At 44.2% G+C, this 19,328-nt stretch overlaps 1 protein-coding gene and 1 pseudogene across 1 annotated transcript; one reads left to right on the top strand and one right to left on the bottom strand.

The window, feature by feature from the left end:
• LOC139364624 (dyslexia-associated protein KIAA0319-like) overlaps positions 1–13,559 on the bottom strand; it is a 17,682-nt pseudogene extending 4,123 nt beyond the window's left edge.
• LOC139364607 (tyrosyl-DNA phosphodiesterase 2-like) lies at positions 13,294–19,328 on the top strand. The gene is made up of 7 exons (XM_071101495.1): positions 13,294–13,356; positions 16,303–16,351; positions 16,623–17,447; positions 17,838–17,929; positions 18,090–18,208; positions 18,377–18,547; positions 18,628–19,328. Exons 2-7 carry the CDS (start codon positions 16,320–16,322, stop codon positions 18,931–18,933), a joined length of 1,545 nt encoding a protein of 514 aa, XP_070957596.1. The 5' UTR covers positions 13,294–13,356; positions 16,303–16,319; the 3' UTR covers positions 18,934–19,328.

Here is a 19,328-nt window from a genome sequence, read left to right as displayed (position 1 = left end):
CAATTGGCCTGGACCCTTTACTGCTGACACGGAGACCCGCCAATCCATCACGACTGGTCTGCCGATGTAATTGTCCGAGGTGGTTTCAACGAGCTCTTCCATTGTGACATTGCCGAAGGCCCATCTGCTGTATGAATCGCCGTGTCTCCAGCTCGCCTAGAGTAATAGCGACTACTGAATCGTCTCCCTGACTCACCTATTGCTACGCATTGGGCCCTATGATCACTCGGCTACACATGCCTCTCCCTAATGTCAATATACTTTGTCTATTGCTGTTTTGGTTAGTGATTATTGTCTTATTTCACTGTAGAGCCCCCAGCCCTACCGAATATGCCTTAGATAGCCCTTCCGTCCCACCCCCCACACGTGCAGTTATCTCACCTGGCTTAACTGGTGCAGAGACAAAACCTCTCTCATTGTCACTCAATGCTGAGGCTTACCTCCACTGTACTTACCTCCATCTGCTCCTTCCACTCTGTGTTCTGAATGCACTGGATGACCAGTTCTTATAGCCTTTAGCTGTACCTTTATCCTACCCCTCCTCTGTTCCTCTGGTGATGTAAAGGTTAACCCAGGTCCTGCAGCCCCAAGCACCACTCCCATTCCCCAGGTGCTCTCATTTGTTGACTTCTGTAACCGTAAAAGCCTTGGTTTCAAGCATGTTAACATCAGAAGCCTCCTCCCTAAGTTTGTTTTATTCACTGCTTTAGCAAACTCCGCCAACCCTGATGTCCTAGCCAGGTCTGACTCCCCTCAGCCCCCAGCTGTGCTCTGGACACCATATGTGAGTGAATTGATTGCCCCCATCTATCTTCAGAGTTCGTACTGTTAGGTGACCTAAACTGGGATATGCTTAACACCCCGGCCATCCTGCAATCTAAACTATCTCAATCTCACGCAAATTATCAAGGAACCTACCAGGTACAACCCTAAATCCGTAACCATGGGCCCCCTCTTAGATATCATCCTGACCAACTTGCCCTCTAAATACAACTCTGCCATCTTCAATCAGGATCTCAGCGATCACTGCCTCATTGCCTGCGTCCGTAATGGGTCCATGGTCAAACGACCCCCCCCTCATCACTGTCAAACGCTCACTAAAACACTTCAGCGAGCAGGCCTTTCGAATCGGGTATCCTGGAAGGATATTGACCTCCTCCCGTCAGTAGAGGATGCCTGGTTGCTCTTTAAAAGTGCTTTCCTCACCATCTTAAATAAGCATGCCCCATTCAAAACATTTAGAACTAAGAACAGATATAGCCCTTGGTTCACCCCAGACTTGACTGCCCTTGACCAGCAGAAAAGCAACCTGTGGCGTTTTGCATTAGCATCGAATAGCCCCTGCGATATGCAACTTTTCAGGGAAGTCAGGAACCAATATACACAGTCAATTAGGAAAGCAAAGGCTAGCTTTTTCAAACAGAAATTTGCATCCTGTAGCACTAATTACAAAAAGTTTTGGGACACTGTAAAGTCCATGGAGAATAAGAGCACCTCCTCCCAGCTGCACACTGCACTGAGGCTAGGAAACACTGTCACCACCGATAAATCTACGATAATTGATCATTTCAATAAGCATCTTTATACATCTGGCCATGCTTTCCACCCGGCTACCCCTACCCCGGCCAACAGCTCTGCACCCCCTGCAGCAACTTGCCCAAGACTCCCCCCCCCCCCCCCCCCCCCCCCTAGCTGGGCTAGACAATCTGGACCCTCTCTGAAATGATCCGCCAAAATTGTTGCAGCCCCTACTAGCCTGTTCAACCTCTCTTTCGTATCGTCTGAGATCCCTAAAGATTGGAAAGCTGCCGCGGTCATCCCCCTCTTCAAAGGGAGAAACACTCAAACTGCTATAGACCTATATCCATCCTGCCCTGCCTTTCTAAAATCTTCAAAAGCCAAGTTAACAAACAGATCACCGACAATTTTGAATCCCACCGTACCTTCTCCACTATGCAATCTGGTTTCCGAGCTGGTCATGGGTGCACCTCAGCCACGCTCAAGGTCCTAAACGATATCATAACCGCCATCGATAAAAGACAGTACTGTGCAGCCGTCTTCATTGACCTGGCCAAGGCTTTCGACTCTGTCAATCACCACATTCTTATCGGCAGACTCAATAGCCTTAGTTTCTCAAATGACTGCATCGCCTGGTTCACCAACTACTTCTCAGATAGAGTGCAGTGTGTCAAATAGGTGGGCCTGTTGTTCGGACCTCTGGCAGTCTCTATGGGGGTATCACAGGGTTCAATTCTCGGGCCAACTCTTTTCTCTGTATATATGAATGATGTTGCTCTTGCTGCTGGTGATTCTCTGTATACATCATTCTGTATACATCTCGCCCTTCTTTGGACACAAACCTCTAAATGAGCTTCAATGCCATACAACACTCCTGCCGTGGCCTCCAACTGCATTTAAATGCTAGTAAAACTAAATGCATGCTCTTCAACCGATTGCTGCCCGCACCCGCCCGCCCGACTAGAATCACTACTCGGGATGGTTTTGACTTAGAATATGTGGACAACTACACATATTAGGTGTCTGGTTAGACTGTAAACTCTCCTTCCGGACTTACATTAAGCATCTCCAATCCAAAATTAAATCTAGAATCGGCTTCCTATTTCGCAACAAAGCCTCCTTCACTCATGCTGCTCCCTCTCTAACTTTAAGCATCAGCTGTCAGAGCAGCTTACCGATCATTGTACCTGTACACACCCAATCTGTAAATAGCACACCCAACTACCTCATTCCCATATTGTTATTTATCTTCTTGCTATTTTGCACCCCAGTATCTCTACTTGCACATCATCATCTGCACATCTATCACTCCAGTGTTAATGCTAAATAATGCTAAGTAATGCTAATGCTAAGTAATTATTTTGCCTCTATGGCCTATTTATTGCCTTACCTCCCTAATCTTCTACATTTGCACACACTGTACATAGTTTGTTCTATTGTGTTAAAGATTGTACGTTTGTTTGTGTAACTCTGTGTTGTTTTTGTCGCACTGCTTTGCTTTATCTTGGCCAGGTCGCAGTTGTTAATGAGAACTTGTGCTCAACTGGCCTACCTGGTTAAATAAAGGTTAAACAAATAAAAAATGTAAAAAACAAGCAATGGACATTAGATCGGTGGAAATCTGTCCTTGTGTCTGATGAGTCCAAATTTGATATTTTTGGTTCCAACTGCTGTGTCTTTGTGAGGCGCAGAGCAGGTGAACGGATGATCTCCCCATGTGTGGTTCCAACCGTGAAGCATGGAAGAGGAGGTGTGATGGTGTGGGGGTGCTTTGCTGGGGACACCGTCTGTGATTTATTTCTAATTCAAGGCACACCTAACCAGCATGGCTACCACAGCATTCTGCAGCGATACTCCATTCCATCTGGTTTGCACTTAGTGGGACTTTCATTTGTGTAAGGGCTATTTGACCAAGAAGGAGAGTGATGGAGTGCTGTATTAGATGACCTGGCCTCCACAATCACCTGACCTCAACCAAATTGAGATGGTTTGGGATGAGTTGGACCGCAGAGTGAAGTAAAAGCAGCCAACAAGTGCTCAGCATATGTGGGAACTCCTTCAAGACTGTTGGAAAAGCAATCCAGGTGAAGCTGGTTGAGAGAATGCTGAGAGTGTGCAAAGCTGTAGTCAAGACAAAGAATGGCTACTTTGAAGAATCTCAAATTAAAAATATATTTTGATTTGTTTAACACTTTTTTGGTTACTACATGATTCCATATGTGTTTTTTCATAGTTTTTATGTCTTCACTAGTATTCTACAATGTAGGAAATAGTAAAAAATAAAGAAAACCCTTGAATGAGTAGTTGTGTCCAAACTTGTGTGTATATATATATATATATATATATATATTTATATATATATATACACACACACACACACAGTAGACACACGTCCAGGTGACTGTCGCGATGAAGACAATGACCATGAAGAAGGACAGGATGAAGTAGAGAACCCACCACTCTGCCAAACAGAATAGAGAAAGGACTGGCACTGTGAATATATATATATATATATATAAAACACAGTAAATTACATGTTTTACTGCACTGGGCCTTTAACAAACAGTTAATCATAAAATCTATATCGGACATTGCTGTGTGTCTGAGCAAGAAAGGAAAGGTCACCTTTTGCAGCAGTAGACACACGTCCAGGTGACTGTCACGATGAAGACAATGACCATGAAGAAGGACAGGATGAAGTAGAGAACCTGCCACTCTGCCAAACAGAATAGAGAAAGGACTGGCACTGTGAATGTAGTATCTCACAGCAGACGGGGCAAACAAGTATTTCGTCCTCTCAGGACCGATGAATGAACATAGCTCACCACAGTTGCTCTCTCCATCGCCAAAGAACCGGCGAATGAGGTTCTCTGTCCAAAAGGGGTCACAGACACACTCCTTGGTGATTGGGTCACACGTCCCGAGCAGCGGAGCAAGCACACTGTGTGGGGTGTGGGATGAACACCAATACATAAACAGGATCAGCATACACCATAGCAGAGGACAAAGACAGACAGCTTTCTTAGTCACCAAGTGATGAGATCTAGTCGAATTTAATCTCTCATGTAATATAATCAGATATAGTCTATAATGTTGTTATAACATTGTAACAGGCTTTGATATAATATGGTATGATAAGGTAAGATGTGGTGTTCTGTGTTGTGGTACTCACTGACTGTATCCACTCGAAGGACTCTGAAGAGCAGGTATTCAGTCTTCTCCCTCAGCAGCTGACTTCGCAGCAGAATGGCCAGTTTACCTGATATCTGAGTGTCCCCATAGGCCCCTTAGGTGGATGCCATTGTCCAGGACGTAGAGCAGTGCGGCCAACTGTCTGAGCACGGTGTCCTTCTGTGACACACTCACCTGGGCCAGCGCTACCAACATCTCCACCTCCACCTCCTCACGACCACCAGGGTCTGTGGACACACACACTGTCTGAGAACATTCCCACTCTGACAGAACACACATATGCTGTACGTGCTGTTCAGCTCTTCCTCCTAATGCTCGTCATGGTCCGTGGGGAAACACAGTCTGAGAACACACACACATCTACCTGGCCGCACTTCCATGGTGGCTGTGGCGGTGCTGCTGCGTCCCTGGGTGTCTGTGACACGCAGCTGGAACAGATAGGTCCCCTCCACCAAGTTGGCCAGGTACAGGGAGGCCTGCTGCTCTGAACCATACAGCACGTCCTGGGGAAACGGCAGGACAGAGTAGTTCCTACCTTAAAGTAATTCCTACTTCCTATCAGTTTAGCTAACAGCATATTACAAGTTCAAACTATATTTACCGTATACCTAAGTATCAAGACTCATCTCACTCACCCCAGCAGCAGGGCTCTGACTGTCCCGGACCCAGAAGAAGTGCACCGTGGCTGGGTCACTATCCGTCACTGAGCCTCTGAGCACCAGGGAGTTGTTGGGCAGGGTGAGGGTGTGGCTGCCGCTGGCATGTGCTACAGGTGGAAGGCTTCTGGCTGAGGGAGGATGGACAACAGGCTGTAGATTAATACCATCATGTTCAACCAGCCTGGGTGATGATGTCTCATCTTGTTTTGAACAGTTTTGCTGTGTTTGAAGCATTGTGTGTTTTCTTAGCAGGTTGACATTTATTGTCATGAATTATTGTTAGGGTTAGGCATTAGGGTTAGCAGTGTGGTTAAGGTTAGGTTTAAAATCACATTTTAGTACTTTGTGTCTGTGCCAGCTAGGGACCACTCTGCAGAGCTGCCTCCAGTACATGAGTCATCCCAATAAATGCCAACCTGTGTTTTCTTACCTTCTTGAACACTGTCTTTCAGCCCTTCCTGGTCACTCACAGTCAGACTAAATGTATAGCAGCCCGCTCTGAGGCTCGTTACTATGGCTATGGGCTTGTCCACACCCTGTGTCCTTGACCCTGGAGGACCTCTACAAAACAACACAGAAAATGACATTGTAAGAAGGCTCTTCAGCTTGTTCTTCATATCTTTATAGACTTTTATGGACTCAACCTTTGACCTATATGAACAGTGTTGGTACCTGATGGTGTCCCAGTGGTAGCTGGTGACGGCGTGGTCATCAGTGCTGCTGCTTCCGTCCAAGGTGACGCTGGTCACTGGGAGGGTCAGCTGCCTGTTAGGACCCACTATAGCCACAGGGGCTCTGTTTGACACCTTGACCTCAGCTATGGGGGTGCTTTTGTTCTCTATGGGACAGAGCAAAACAGGTAATTTGTTGAAACATGTCCTATTCATGTTTTGATACCCATGGCTTTACCTTGGGTTTACTACTAGGTGGACTAAGGTAAAGGAATGCCTGAAGTTAGCTGCCTGAGGACAATCCAATGCTGTAGAACATATCTGATACTCTGTTATAATCTTAATACTGTCCTTATGTCATTTACCTGTCTTCTGAGTGACAGAGGCTCTGGCAGAGGGGGTAGCTGCAGTAGGGTCATCCTGCCTGTGGGTCAGGGTAGCAGCAAGACCGGGGCTGGAGGTGAGAGTGACATGGCTGGGGTAGGGCATTTGGTCATTCTCCACTGACTGAATGACTTTCACTGTAGCCATGGTGGAGTCTGACAACCCGTCAGAATCTGTAATGGTCAACCTGGAAAAAAATCCAGATGAATCCAGCTACTCTTGTAGCTTGTATTGTGGTGGTGGGGAAACATTGATGGTAATGGCTTACACAGTATCTATGTCACGTTTCCATGAGGCTTCATTTAAAAAGAATGTCAGCTAAGGTTTTTTATAGGGAAGATATAACTATCTAAAGGCAGAAAACCTTTGGTCCTGTATTATTGTTAGTTAAACACCAACTATGATTAATAGAGACCGTGCACTGTAACTATCAGTGCAGTCTGACCTTTGTTCCATGGTAGAGCAGCATACCCAAACTATTTGATTTATTTATTTATTTCACTATTTGAATTTCAGGCTTGAATTGACTGGGATGAAATTGATTTGGACCCTAAGTTTAGGCCACAGAGGTCCTATCCATACCTGAACGTGTACTTCCCAGGGTCAAGGTTGGATAGGTTGAGAATCTGTGTGTCCGAGAAAGCTCCAAGCTCTATGGATGGATCTCCAACCTGCTCCCAGTGATGGCTGATGATCACTCCATCACCAGTACTCTCTGTGAGGGACCATCAAACACAAGATAGTCATAATATAGGCCAAATCTATTCTGTAAACGGACGCACATGATATCTCATTAGGTGGGTGCTTGATAGAATTCACAGTCAAATAATTGGATAGGACCTGCGGACTCAAATTCATCAACAGATTTAAATACGGGCTAACGTTATTTAAATACAGTAGTAAGACAATGTTTCGACCCAAAACAGATCTTCATCCTCGATTGAAACATTGTTTTTGTTTCACATCAATAAATGTTGGAGCATTTGAGCGTGCATGCCCTAATTGCTCTTAGTCCAGTATTTTGATATTACACTAAAACCTTGATCTGTAATGTTCATTCATCTGTCTGATACTACTGCTCTGGTGACAAGAGGAAGACTGCCCTCTACTGATTCATCAACCCCATGTCCAGCAGCATCTCAACATCCACAGGGGAACATTTCTCCTTTCCATTTCTCATTTTTGGGGGACTGTCATGATGATACATATTAAGATAATACATGAACCCAACAGCTAAAACAAATTATTTATTGAGGTTGTTACAAACTTGGAAAAGAAAGAACACACTGATGCAAAAACCATTTCTCGATTGAATGAATATGGTCTTACATTTACATTTTAGTAATTTAGCAGACACTCTTATCCAGAGCGAAATACAGGAACAACTAGGGTTAAGTGCCTTGCGCAAGGGCACATCGACAGATTTTTCACCTAGTCGGCTCTGGGATTTTTTTCAGTATTTGACATTGTTTATTTTAAAGTGCTACTCAAAGATTATGTTAAAGTAGGCTGGCGGCCTGAAAGCAATTCTGTTAAAACATGTTCTAATGTTCATTAGGTATAACCTATAAGTCCTCACAGTCTTTCTATGTCAAGCAAACAGTATGTATTGTAGCTATAAGAAATAGTTTACATTCAGCTTGTAAACTGAAATCAGCATTTTCCCCACATTTCATATATCTAAGTCAGAGGAGAATCACTGGGTCCTACATTTCAAATCGCTGGTCTCCAAGGGGAAAAGCCTGGTCACAGCTCCCTCTCTTGGCTCAAAGGGCAAAGCCGCTCACAGTGCTACTGGTGACCTGCACCACCCGTCAATGCCCCAAAAGGCTAAAGTCCTATATTAGTCCATCCTGCTTGTTGACCTCATCAACCCCAATGAAATCAGGATGATCCTGAGGAAGGTTGGTTGTCTAGGCTCATCTCAGATGGCTGTGTCATGTCCTAAGCTATCCCAGCGGGCCTCACAGTGTCCAGTCCTGTCCCAGAGTGCTGTGCAGCATGTGGAAGGCAGTGCCTGTCAGGTGCCTGGCCACATTTCCTTCCCACTGACAGAGAAGCAGCGGAACAACATAACAAAGAAAGAAATGAAAAGATTGGAAGAAAAAAAAGACATAAATAAAAAGAAAGGACCTGGAAAAGAAATGGAGCAAGCTGCAGAGGCCTAAAGTGATCCTCAAGCTGAGACGAGGTGAAACCCGCCCTCGGCAGCAGCAGACTGAAGTCAACAGCCAGCCAGATGGAAGGGGGCTCTGCAAGTACAACAGATAAGGTGTCTATCGACAAAGTACAGAAGAGAGCAGCCAGCCAGATGGAACGAGGAGAACTCCAAATCCAAACACTTCTTCAATATCCCTCCCAGCCAGAAGTCTAGAGTCATTAATATTTACTCATATGCATTTGCACCCAGCCACGTAGCCAATCACCGTACACACACAAGCACTAACAACATTTGCTTTTAAGTTTAGGTTTGCAGCATCTATTAGTTTGAAAATACACTTTTACATTAACCACACACAGTGTGTAGTATTTGTATTCATATCAGTCTGTTTTATGGTACATCAGAGCTGTGACTGATCATTCATCTGATATATATTTATCTTTAGTAGGCCTACTCTAAAAGTAAATAGTAACATTATGGTAAGGGTAGTCACCATCCAAAGCCAACTATTTCATACATACGGCTGCCGTTGATGATGGTTGAAAGTGACACGACCTGGGTTACTGGGAGGGTGACGGCTTTGGGGGTCTGGTTCCTTCTCGCCGCTGTAAGGTAAGAGATATTCCATCCATAAGGACTGTCAGCAATGTGTGACTGCTGTGTGCCCTTTCTAATTAATCCAGGAAATAAACTTCAGCTCATGCTTTTAAAAACCATTGTGTTTGTGACTGTACCAGTTTGGGGCTCTGGGCCGACGGGGGCTACCAGTTCCACTGTGTCCCTGGGCAACGTTTGCTCTACAGGATTGTCAGATTATACAGAGACAAGCGATTGAGAATAAAACAAGAAAATATGAGATAGAAACAGGTTATGTAACAGGGGGAACAAAGAATATGAAAGACTACCTACAATCACCAATTAAGGTTCAAAAAAATCCAATGAACAGAAACATATTGCAGTACCTGTCTGTGTGGATGTGGTCAGGGGTACAGTACTGGACAGATGAGATGGGGCTTTAGTAGGATGGGAAGTCCTTATTTGGCTCGGTTGGGAGGAGTGAACACTGTCATTCTGTGGTTTGGGCGTGAATGTTGGCCCTGAGCTGGCCAAGGATGTGTTCTGTAGTTCACTATCCTACAAAGAAAACAACAGCAAATACATTACTATTTGTATTAGTAAAACAAGACTTGTTAATAAAGAATCTGTATTGCAAATTCCCAAATTAACCCTCTCTCCAAATCACCCTCCAAATCCCCCTCCTGGAAATGGCTGACAAGCCTACATTAGTAAGAGAATCTATGTGGATTACAGTATGTCCTATTCTCAAAGGATATGTGAAGGTCAGGCGCACTGAGTGAATGTGACTACAGAGCAATTGAGTCAGCAAAATTTCACTGTAATAACACACACACACACACACACACATATGCAGACTGTCAGCTGGGTGACCGTTTATCATACCTCAGGGAAGTAACCCTATTTAAAATGTCCCAGCCGTTTTACAGGAGATATTTCCAACTATCTGCCTTAATTTAGACAGACTGCTTTTTCATGGCCAGTTTGTCCACTAATTGTGAGCTAAATCTAATCACTGTATTGGATCTATGTAACCCAGTATCATTTCCACCGTGTCCTGGCAAACATGTGGTCCTCATACGGCCTGAAACCCTTTCCATGCCATCATTTCTTGTTGCGTTATGATTCCTGCCCATTGTTTCATCTGAAACGTGTTTTCTTGTTCTCAGGTGTAGTGCCAGACGTGGGGTCACTGGGGGGTGCCCCCTGGTTGATAGTCGCCCCAGTGGAAGGACTGGGCAGGCTGCTTTCAGCCCCTTCTGTTGCAAATCCCAGCCCCACTAGCCTGCCTTCACTTTCCGATAGGTTGAAACCATCCCTCCCTTCCAATGCTGCAGGCCAATCTAGAAGATCCCCACCATTATCCTCAGGGCCAAGTTCACTCTCAGGGTATTCCAAACCCATCCCACCTGGGTCATCAAAATCCATCTGGGGCCCATCTAACAGGGCTAGGTCATTCAGTGCCTCCACGTCCCCAGAGGGGCGGGGCCTCCAGCGACTGGGGTAGGGCTCCCTCCTGACCAGAGACTGGAGCAGCAGGATCTGGGGGGATCCTCTCTGCACGAAGGCCATATAGGAATCAGCTCCAGGTCTCTGTCTGGGCTGACAGTTCTCCCTCTGCTGGCAGCTGAGGATGTAGTAGCGACGCTCAAACAGCCAGGCCAGGTTACAACCAGGCAGATCACAACACGCCCCGGCACACTGCGCCAGAGATGACACGTCTGGCACCCGCAAGATATTGCTGCTCCTCAGGGCCGGGGAGACCACAGCCTCTGAGTAGGTCGCACCCTGCCAGCACTGTGACGCCTCTGCAGCTATGGTACAGAGCACAGAGATATATGGTCAAACAGCTTTTGCTTATACTTTGCTTACATTTAGGTAGTAAAAGTCAGCAATACAATCAGCTTGTTTCACAGTGGGAAGAGTCGCCTTCCAACATGCTCCACTAAGGCATAAACCAGATGGTACCATTAAACGGAAGAAAACTGGCATTAAGTATTCAGTGATCACTTCACTGATACTGTGAGCCTAGGTATACTCACATCTTAGCTCTCAACAATATCATCTGATAACTGAGGGAAAAGGCATCAGCTGCTTTCTTTGTGTCACTGAACACAACACAGTGGCGAGTGTACGATAATGAACAAATGGACTAAGTAACAGCAAACGTAATTATTCTGCTGATCTCATAAGGGGATATTGAGTGCACAAGCAGATCCTGGTAAACATCACCCAAATATACTGCCACTCTTAGAATGAAACAATAAGCTTTTTGGAGGTTCTTAAAGGGCACATTTGGGTTCATTATCCTGTTACTAATTGTTCATTTTAACCCGGGAAAAGCATCTCTCAGTGAAACCATTGTCTTTTTAACACCATGGGTGTCACACCCTGATCTGTTTCACCTGTCTTTGTGATTGTCTCCACCCCCCTCCGGGTGTCGCCCATCTTCCTCATTATCCACTGTGTATTTATACCTGTGTTCTCTGTTCATCTGGTTTGTCAAGTCAACCAGTGGTTTGCCTCAGCGCCTGCTTTTCCCAGTCTCTCTTTTTCTCACCCTCCTGGTTTTGACCCTTGCCTGTCCTGACTCTGAGCCCGCCTGCCTGACCACTCTGCCTGACCCTGAGCCTGCCTGCCGACCTGTACCTTTGCCCCACCTCTGGATTATTGACCTCTGCCTACCCTGACCCTGCCTGCCGTCCAAACATGACTGTTGTTTGTTAACTTTATGAATCCTACAATACAACAGAACACACAGCAAAAATATTCATTTAACATTAGGTACAGTCACAAGAATGTCATTTTAAAGATGGCCCCTAACCTTCCACATAGTGCAGGATGAGACAGAGAAGCAGGTGAGCTCCTGTCTGCATGATGCACCGGACAGACTGATCTAAACCTGGAACACAGAAGAAATCAGAAACATTACACATTGTCCCAGATAATAATAATACTAATAATCACATCACCTACTGTATCTACCAATGACAACTTTGATCCTAACAAAAGCAACATGGATTCTCCTACCCACTGAGAATGACCGTCAGTATCCTCCTGCCTCCTGTTGAGTGGATGGTGTGTGACTCAGTGTAATGCCACAGGCCACCTTGACAAGGATGACACAGCACCGCTCTCTGCCCATACTTCCCATGGTGGACTCACCTGTTACTGCTGTCACCCTGCTGTGCGCTTACTGTGTAGGTAAACAATGATCATATTTATGTTGTTTCAGCTAATTGTTAAGGGTAGTGGTTAGGATAAAGTGTTATTCTAATATAGGGTTAAAGATCAAGGGTCACTGTATTTGAACTCAGGACAAAGCACTGCATTTGAACTCAGGATTGATCCCATTATCTGGGCTTTTGTATACCATGCTGAGAAAGTCACTGAATATACTGACACCATAGAAGGCTCTAAATAACTCATTAATCAATCAATGACTTAATCATGAGTAACCCTAACATATTGGTAATGAGTGGTCGCACTAAAACACTACATCCAATAAAGTCAACAAGCTGATTTCCTTTACTTTCTCCCAATCCCCTATATTATAAAACGCTGTTTCACCACCAAGGACAGCGACTACCCTCGGCGAGAGAGGTAGTGGAGAAAAAGGGTTTTATGAGGCCTTTGATATTGACGCAACCAACTGTAGCTCCCTTCAGTAACCACGAGCACAACCGTTCCTTGATTTTAACTGGCGGCTTTATTCTGTAGTTTTAGTCAGAATTATCACCTTCCGTGAGAACTATAAAGTAAATGAAAAATACAGTTAAGCACACTCTTACAACCTTATCTTACGAGTGACTTATTAGCTTGGTATAACTCTGAAGTGCTTACATACATAACAGTTTAACCGGCTTTATAACGGGTTCAGATTAAACACATGAATAAAGGAAAAAATACCTCATTGGCTGCTTATTACAGAAGGGAGGAAATCAAACTTCACACTTATTATTCCTGGCGTGAATTCACACTTCATCCTAACATACACTCTTCAACCTTTATGAACTACACCCGATGACATGAAAACTTAGCTAACGCGGCGCAGGATTGCCTTCCCTCCAAAAGTTTGTTGCTACAATAAGGATCCCCGTTACAACAGTATTAGCTACGTAGTTCCGCTTGTATTATCATTTCCCGCGCACAGCAGACACGTAAACAATTCAAACGAAAGACAACGACATAACCTGTAAGTCTAACTGTCAGTTACACCAACTTTTTTTTCTAGACTGGGGTCTGCTACATTATTCTAGAAGCCAACGTCATTAACCTACTAACCTCACGGTTGTTGAGGGGATAACATGGTTCGAATGTGTAGCCTAAAACAACAGGATATCGAATTGAAATAGACACCACCGAGCAAGCCAGAGCAGTTCAACTATTCAAAGCAGCCCTCCGGCACTGTTACTGCTCATACCTGTTACTGCTCATACCTGATACTGCTCATACAGCACTTGCGAAAGATGTAGCTACACGTGAGACACTCACCAATGATGAAGGGTGCAAAAATGAATCCAAATAGCGTTAGAAGTGAACGTCGTTGTTCCAGCCGAAAAGACAAATTAGGGGGTGTAATTTCCCGGAGCTCAGACACTGGTGCAGTCGAAATACGCTTAGCTCGGCTCGGATGCCACTGTCTTGTTCACGCCAGCTACTGTACCATCCTTCTCCGCTGTTCCCCTGCTGCTGTTACCAGTAGACATCCTTTGTAGCTCTTTTGGGCGCAGCCGGCTGGGTGGTGGTGTGTCTCGAGAGGCAATTTTATCTGCAGCTGAGCAAAATTAGTGCGCACTGATATTCGGGGAAAGGCTGCTCATGTCATGATGATGCTCATGTCATGATGCTCACCATCACTGCCTGGCCTCGGTGGCTTGCCTTCCATGCAAGGGGATGGGGACGAGATATCTTCAATATACAGTACCAGTCAAAAGATTTGACACACCTACTCATTCAAGGGTTTTTCTTAATTTTTTACTATTTTCAACATTGTAGAATAATAATTAAGACTTCAAAACTATGAAATAACATATGGAATTATGTAGTAACCAAAAAAGTGTTAAACAAATCAAAATATATATTTTACAGTTGAGATTCTTCAAAGTAGCCACCCTTTGCTTTAATGACATCTTTGCACACCCTCTGCATTCTCTCAACCAGCTTCACGAGGAATGCTTTTCCAACAGTCTTGAAGGAGTTTCCACATATGCTGATCACTTGTTGGCTGCTTTTCTTTCACTCTGCGGTCCAACTCATCCCAAACCATCTCATTTGGGTTGAGGTCGGGTGATTGTAGATGCCAGGTCATCTGATGCAGTGTAACAGTTGTTAAAGTACTATGTGAATTTCACTAGGTTCATATATCAATATGTTGTGTTGATTTGTTATGCATGCCTGCATCCTGGGAGAAGGGGAGTGTGTACTTACGTTTTACCCGGCGTGCTCGTGCTCAAATCATTTTGATGCACTGAGAGAGGTAGGCACGCTTTTTCTGTCTTCAGAAAAGTTTGATTCTTTTAAGTACAAAGTCATACACACAATGTTTTGTTCATGAATAATGATGTATATTTAGAGGTTACTCATAAGTGGATGGTATTGTTAAGATGCACTTGTAATTGTACTTTTTAGGATGATATCAACATTCTGAATTCAACATGTGGTTAATAGCTAGCTAAGGTATTAGCAGGCTATTGTATGTGTGAACGATGGCTAGCTCCTCGAATGATCCCAGTCCCTCCTATTGTGCATCTGTTGTAGAAAGAGGCGACGATTCTCAGAACAGATGTGCTCTACAAATGTTGTATTTTCTTTTGGATGCAGGTATGTGGTTTTATCAATGTAAAATATGTTATGTATAATAAGGAGAGAGTGTATTAATTTTTGTATTCCAAAAATCATTTTGATGCACTGAGAGAGAAAGAGGCGACGATTCTCAGAACAGATGTGCTCTACAAATGTTTTATTTTCTTTTGGATGCAGATGCAAGATGCAGAGAGTCAGTTCTGCTTGATTAAAACTACCTGATCTCCAAAGTCCACGTTTATGGTCTCTATCAACCACACACAACGCAGAGTTACAGCGGTGTAGTATAGCACCGGCTACAGCAGCACTCCATCACTCTCCTTGTTCAAATAGCCCTTACACAGCCTGGAGGTGTGTTTTGGGTCATTGTCCTGTTGAAAAACAAATGATAGTCCCACTAAGCGCAAACCAGATGGGATGACGTATGGCCGCAGAATGCTGTGGTAGCATGCTAATAATTTGTTTAACTCTTTTTTTGGTTACCACATGATTCCATATGTGTTATTTCATAGTTTTGATGTCTTCACTATTGTTCTACAATGTATGAAATAGTCAAAATAAACAAAACCCCTGGAATGAATAGGTGTGTTCAAACTTTTGACTCGTACTGTATACTGAATAATTTCATGTTGAACGATAATTAACCTTATGGGTATAGGCATATTATACATATACGCCATTATCAACATTATACCTATTATTATTGTAGTGTCTTAACACTTAGTACTTATTTATGTAATAAGAAAGACTCGGAATACAAGCAATTGAACTGGAGCTTCACATTTACTCAAACTAGTTAGTACCAGAATAACATAGAACAATACTGCGCATGACCAAGGGTGCTCCATCCTTAAAGGGGACATCAGTAATTAACAGAACATAACAATTATTCTTATATAATTTGATACTTGTTTTAATCCATATATTTATTCGATGTTCAAACAGGACTATCAACAGAGCTGGTACATAAACAGAGCTGGTACATAAATGACATCCCCCCCAAGCAAAACAACAACAAACAATTATAACACCTATTATTATTATTATTATTATTGTGCGGCCCTTGTCTGGACACTTTCCGTTTCACCCAGTGACTGCATGGTTTCTCCCGAGAAGGGGCGTATTTACGGAGAATCGAAACCAAAGTTTCCAGTCTGAACTTCTACTGCAATCCATGGTCTGTCATGAAAATAGTTCTATTTATTTTATAGTCTGAATTTGAAAATCTGCATTACTATATAGCATGTAGTGTTAAGTAAGCAGCCTAACTTACATGTCACCGTATTTGGAGTAAGTGGAGCTGAATGCAGTTTTTGTTCTCATGGTTGTGTAAAAGTGAAAAGGTGAACAGAGATGGGGGACAAGAAACAAGACTCAGTGGAAAGGTAAGTGACAAGCCAGATATGTTTACGATAGGTTATAGGCTCTGTCGGGGGCACGGTGTGACAACACCTGGTATGTGGTGGGTTTGATTCCTGCACGAGCCACATACAGCACTGAATCATGTTAGCGATGTCTTTGGATTAAAGAAAGCATCTACTAAATCAGAGGCCATATTATTATAGGTGTCTGGCATTTTGTAAAGTCAGTCTATTTTCCCATTCATAATTGATTAATACCTCTCTTGTGATCCTCTTATGATACCTACATAAACAGGCCAGCAGATGGCAATGAGAACCAGACGAGTGACTCCCTCCATCAGGTTACAGCCCCTGGAAATTCCAAGGGGAGAAAGAAGAGAGGAAAGAAAAAGAGGAGTGCCAAGAAGATGGAGGACAAGGAGGGAGAGATGGACAAATTTGCCCCATTGCAGTCTGTCCTGGTTCAATCACAATCAGAGGAATCTAGCCCAGCCCAATCCCCATCAGTGCAAGCTGACCCACCCTTAGGGCAATCTAATCGAGAGAAACCTACACAAGAGCAACCTATCCCGGAGCAACCCAAACCAGAGACACCCAAACCAGCACAACGTAACCCTGCCCAACCACTTACAGGGCATCAAAACCCAGCCACGCTCCCTTCAGCGCTACCCAATCAAGCCCAACCAGAGCAACCCAATCCAGTGCACCCTAACCTATCCCAACCACCTTTAGACCATCTCTCCCTAACCCAGTCAAAGGACCAGCCAACTGAAGCCCAACCACATCCAGATCAGGGTCCTCCAACCCGGTTATCCACAGATCAGTCATCTCCACAACAGTCATCACCAGATCATCCAGATCCGTCATCTCCACACCAGTCATCACCAGATCCGTCATTTCCACACCAGTCATCACCAGATCAGTCATCTCCACAACAGTCATCTCCACAACAGTTATTACCTAAACATCCAGATCAGTCATCACAGTCATCTCCAGACGAGGACAAACCTAAGAAAAAGGGAGATCCAAACAAACTTTCCCTTCTGACCTGGAACATAGATGGCCTGGACCTGAACGATATCAAGGAACGTCTCTCAAGGCTACTGGACTACCTGATCAAGTGAGTCACATCAACACACAACACATTTCATCATATAGTTTTTAGGATGAGAAGTTTGTGTGTCATTCCCGTAACCCCCCCCCACTGCGTGTAGAGAACTGTGACCAATAGGAGGGAGACAGTCGTCACAGTTAATGAGATGAAGTCTGTCTTAGGTTCATCTTCGGCACAATTTTCTTATTCACTTTTGTCACAGAGTAAATTAGTTTTACCCTCCCTTTTAAAACTGCACATATGAAACTTTATTTTCCATCAAAAACAATGTTCTTTTTTTTCATTAACTGCCTGGTCAAGTCACAGAACAGAATGATATGTTTACGAGTCATTAAACAACATATTAAGCAGTGAAATAGCATTGTGTTGATTTCTCATGTTCTTTCTCCCTTGAAGGTACCACCCCGACATTGTGCTACTGCAAGAGGTTATTTCACCAATTTACCAGGTTTTACAGCAGGTTCTGAAGCCGTATCATGTGTTGCCGGGTAAGCAATAACATTATAAAAATTACATTTCTTTAATAATATTTTTTTAAATAATCAATCTCTCAGTATGACATCAATGCTATTGTGGATTATATGACTGTAATTATGTACTGTGTTTATGGTTATCCTTCCTGTGTTATGTTGATATGGTTCATCCCAGGTAGTGACAGAAGCTATTTCACTGCCATACTGCTGAGGAAGTCCAGAGTTCAACTTCTGGAGAGTAGCATAGTGAATTACCCTACAACAGAGATGAGGAGAAACCTGCTTATGGCCCATGTAAGAACACTCTCTGTACCTTGCTTTATCTTTTCCTGTCGTCTCTCATTCCATCAAATTTCATTAAGTAATAGAAAATGTGCACAGATATTCAAGTTACACGTGCAGATCTCAAGTTACGATTCTGCCCTTACTCAGTGTCTCTCTGCTCTCTCTGTCACTGACCAGGTTTCTTTCCTTGGCCATCCGTTGTGTGTGATGACGTCCCACATGGAGAGCATGAAGCCCCGATCCCTGGAACGCCAGAACCAGCTGAGGACGGTGTGGAAGACAATGAGGGAGCAGCCCCAGGACCACAGCGTCATCTTTGGGGGAGACACCAACCTCAGGGACTGGGAGGTGAGACAGAGAGAGGGAGCGATGTGTTTGACATGTACATCATGTGTGTATGTCTGCAACGTGTCTGTGTGTGTTTCCAGGTGAAGAACCAGGGCGGTCTACCCGAGAACATCTGTGACGTATGGGAGTCCCTGGGCCAGCCGGAAGACTGCCGGTACACCTGGGACTGTGTCACCAATGACAACAAGGACCTCCCTTTCCCCGCACGCCTGCGCTTCGACCGCATCTTCCTGAGGCAGGCCGGCGAGGGGTCAAAGGTCAGCCCACATGGCATCACCCTGGTGGGCCTGGAGAGGTTGAATGACTGTCAACGCTTTACCAGTGACCACTGGGGTCTCCTCTGCACCTTCGTCATAAAACCACTCAGTCAAGCAACACCTGAATGATACAAAGGGAACAGTTAGCTGTCCATGTCATGTCAACCTGGAACAGCATAGAAGTCTTTGCCCATCTTCTTTATGTACATTGGGAGATTTTGAGATTTTGACCTAGGAAAGAACAGGATTATGGGCACAGCAATAGTGATTAATGACTTCAATTTCTATGTTTGGCAACTGCTGCTGTTCCAAGGCACACTTTTAATTTATCCAGCCACATATTTGTCTGTGCCAACAGGTTATGTACCCTATTCAAGGGCACATTCATACTGTCTTTGGACTTGGAAGCAGAAACTATATTGGCTATCCTCCAGGTTACAGTATCTGATTATTTTCTATCACTGTTTTAAACATCACAGCATCAAGCCAATTTCACAATAAACTCATTTTGTTCCAGACAATAA

This window comes from Oncorhynchus clarkii, chromosome 2, assembly GCF_045791955.1.
Source record: "Oncorhynchus clarkii lewisi isolate Uvic-CL-2024 chromosome 2, UVic_Ocla_1.0, whole genome shotgun sequence".
Classification (NCBI taxonomy): Eukaryota; Metazoa; Chordata; class Actinopteri; order Salmoniformes; family Salmonidae; genus Oncorhynchus; species Oncorhynchus clarkii.
The sequence above is the reverse complement of the archived record's forward strand: the minus strand, read 5'-3'. Positions and strand labels throughout refer to the sequence as shown.

Excerpts from the sequence above, each read along its gene's own strand:
- LOC139364607 (XM_071101495.1), top strand. The coding sequence starts at position 16,320 with ATGGGGGACAAGAAACAAGACTCAGTGGAAAG. Across the intron at positions 16,352-16,622 it reads AAACAAGACTCAGTGGAAAG|GCCAGCAGATGGCAATGAGA; the intron begins GTAAGTGACAAG and ends CTACATAAACAG. Across the intron at positions 17,448-17,837 it reads CTACTGGACTACCTGATCAA|GTACCACCCCGACATTGTGC; the intron begins GTGAGTCACATC and ends TCTCCCTTGAAG.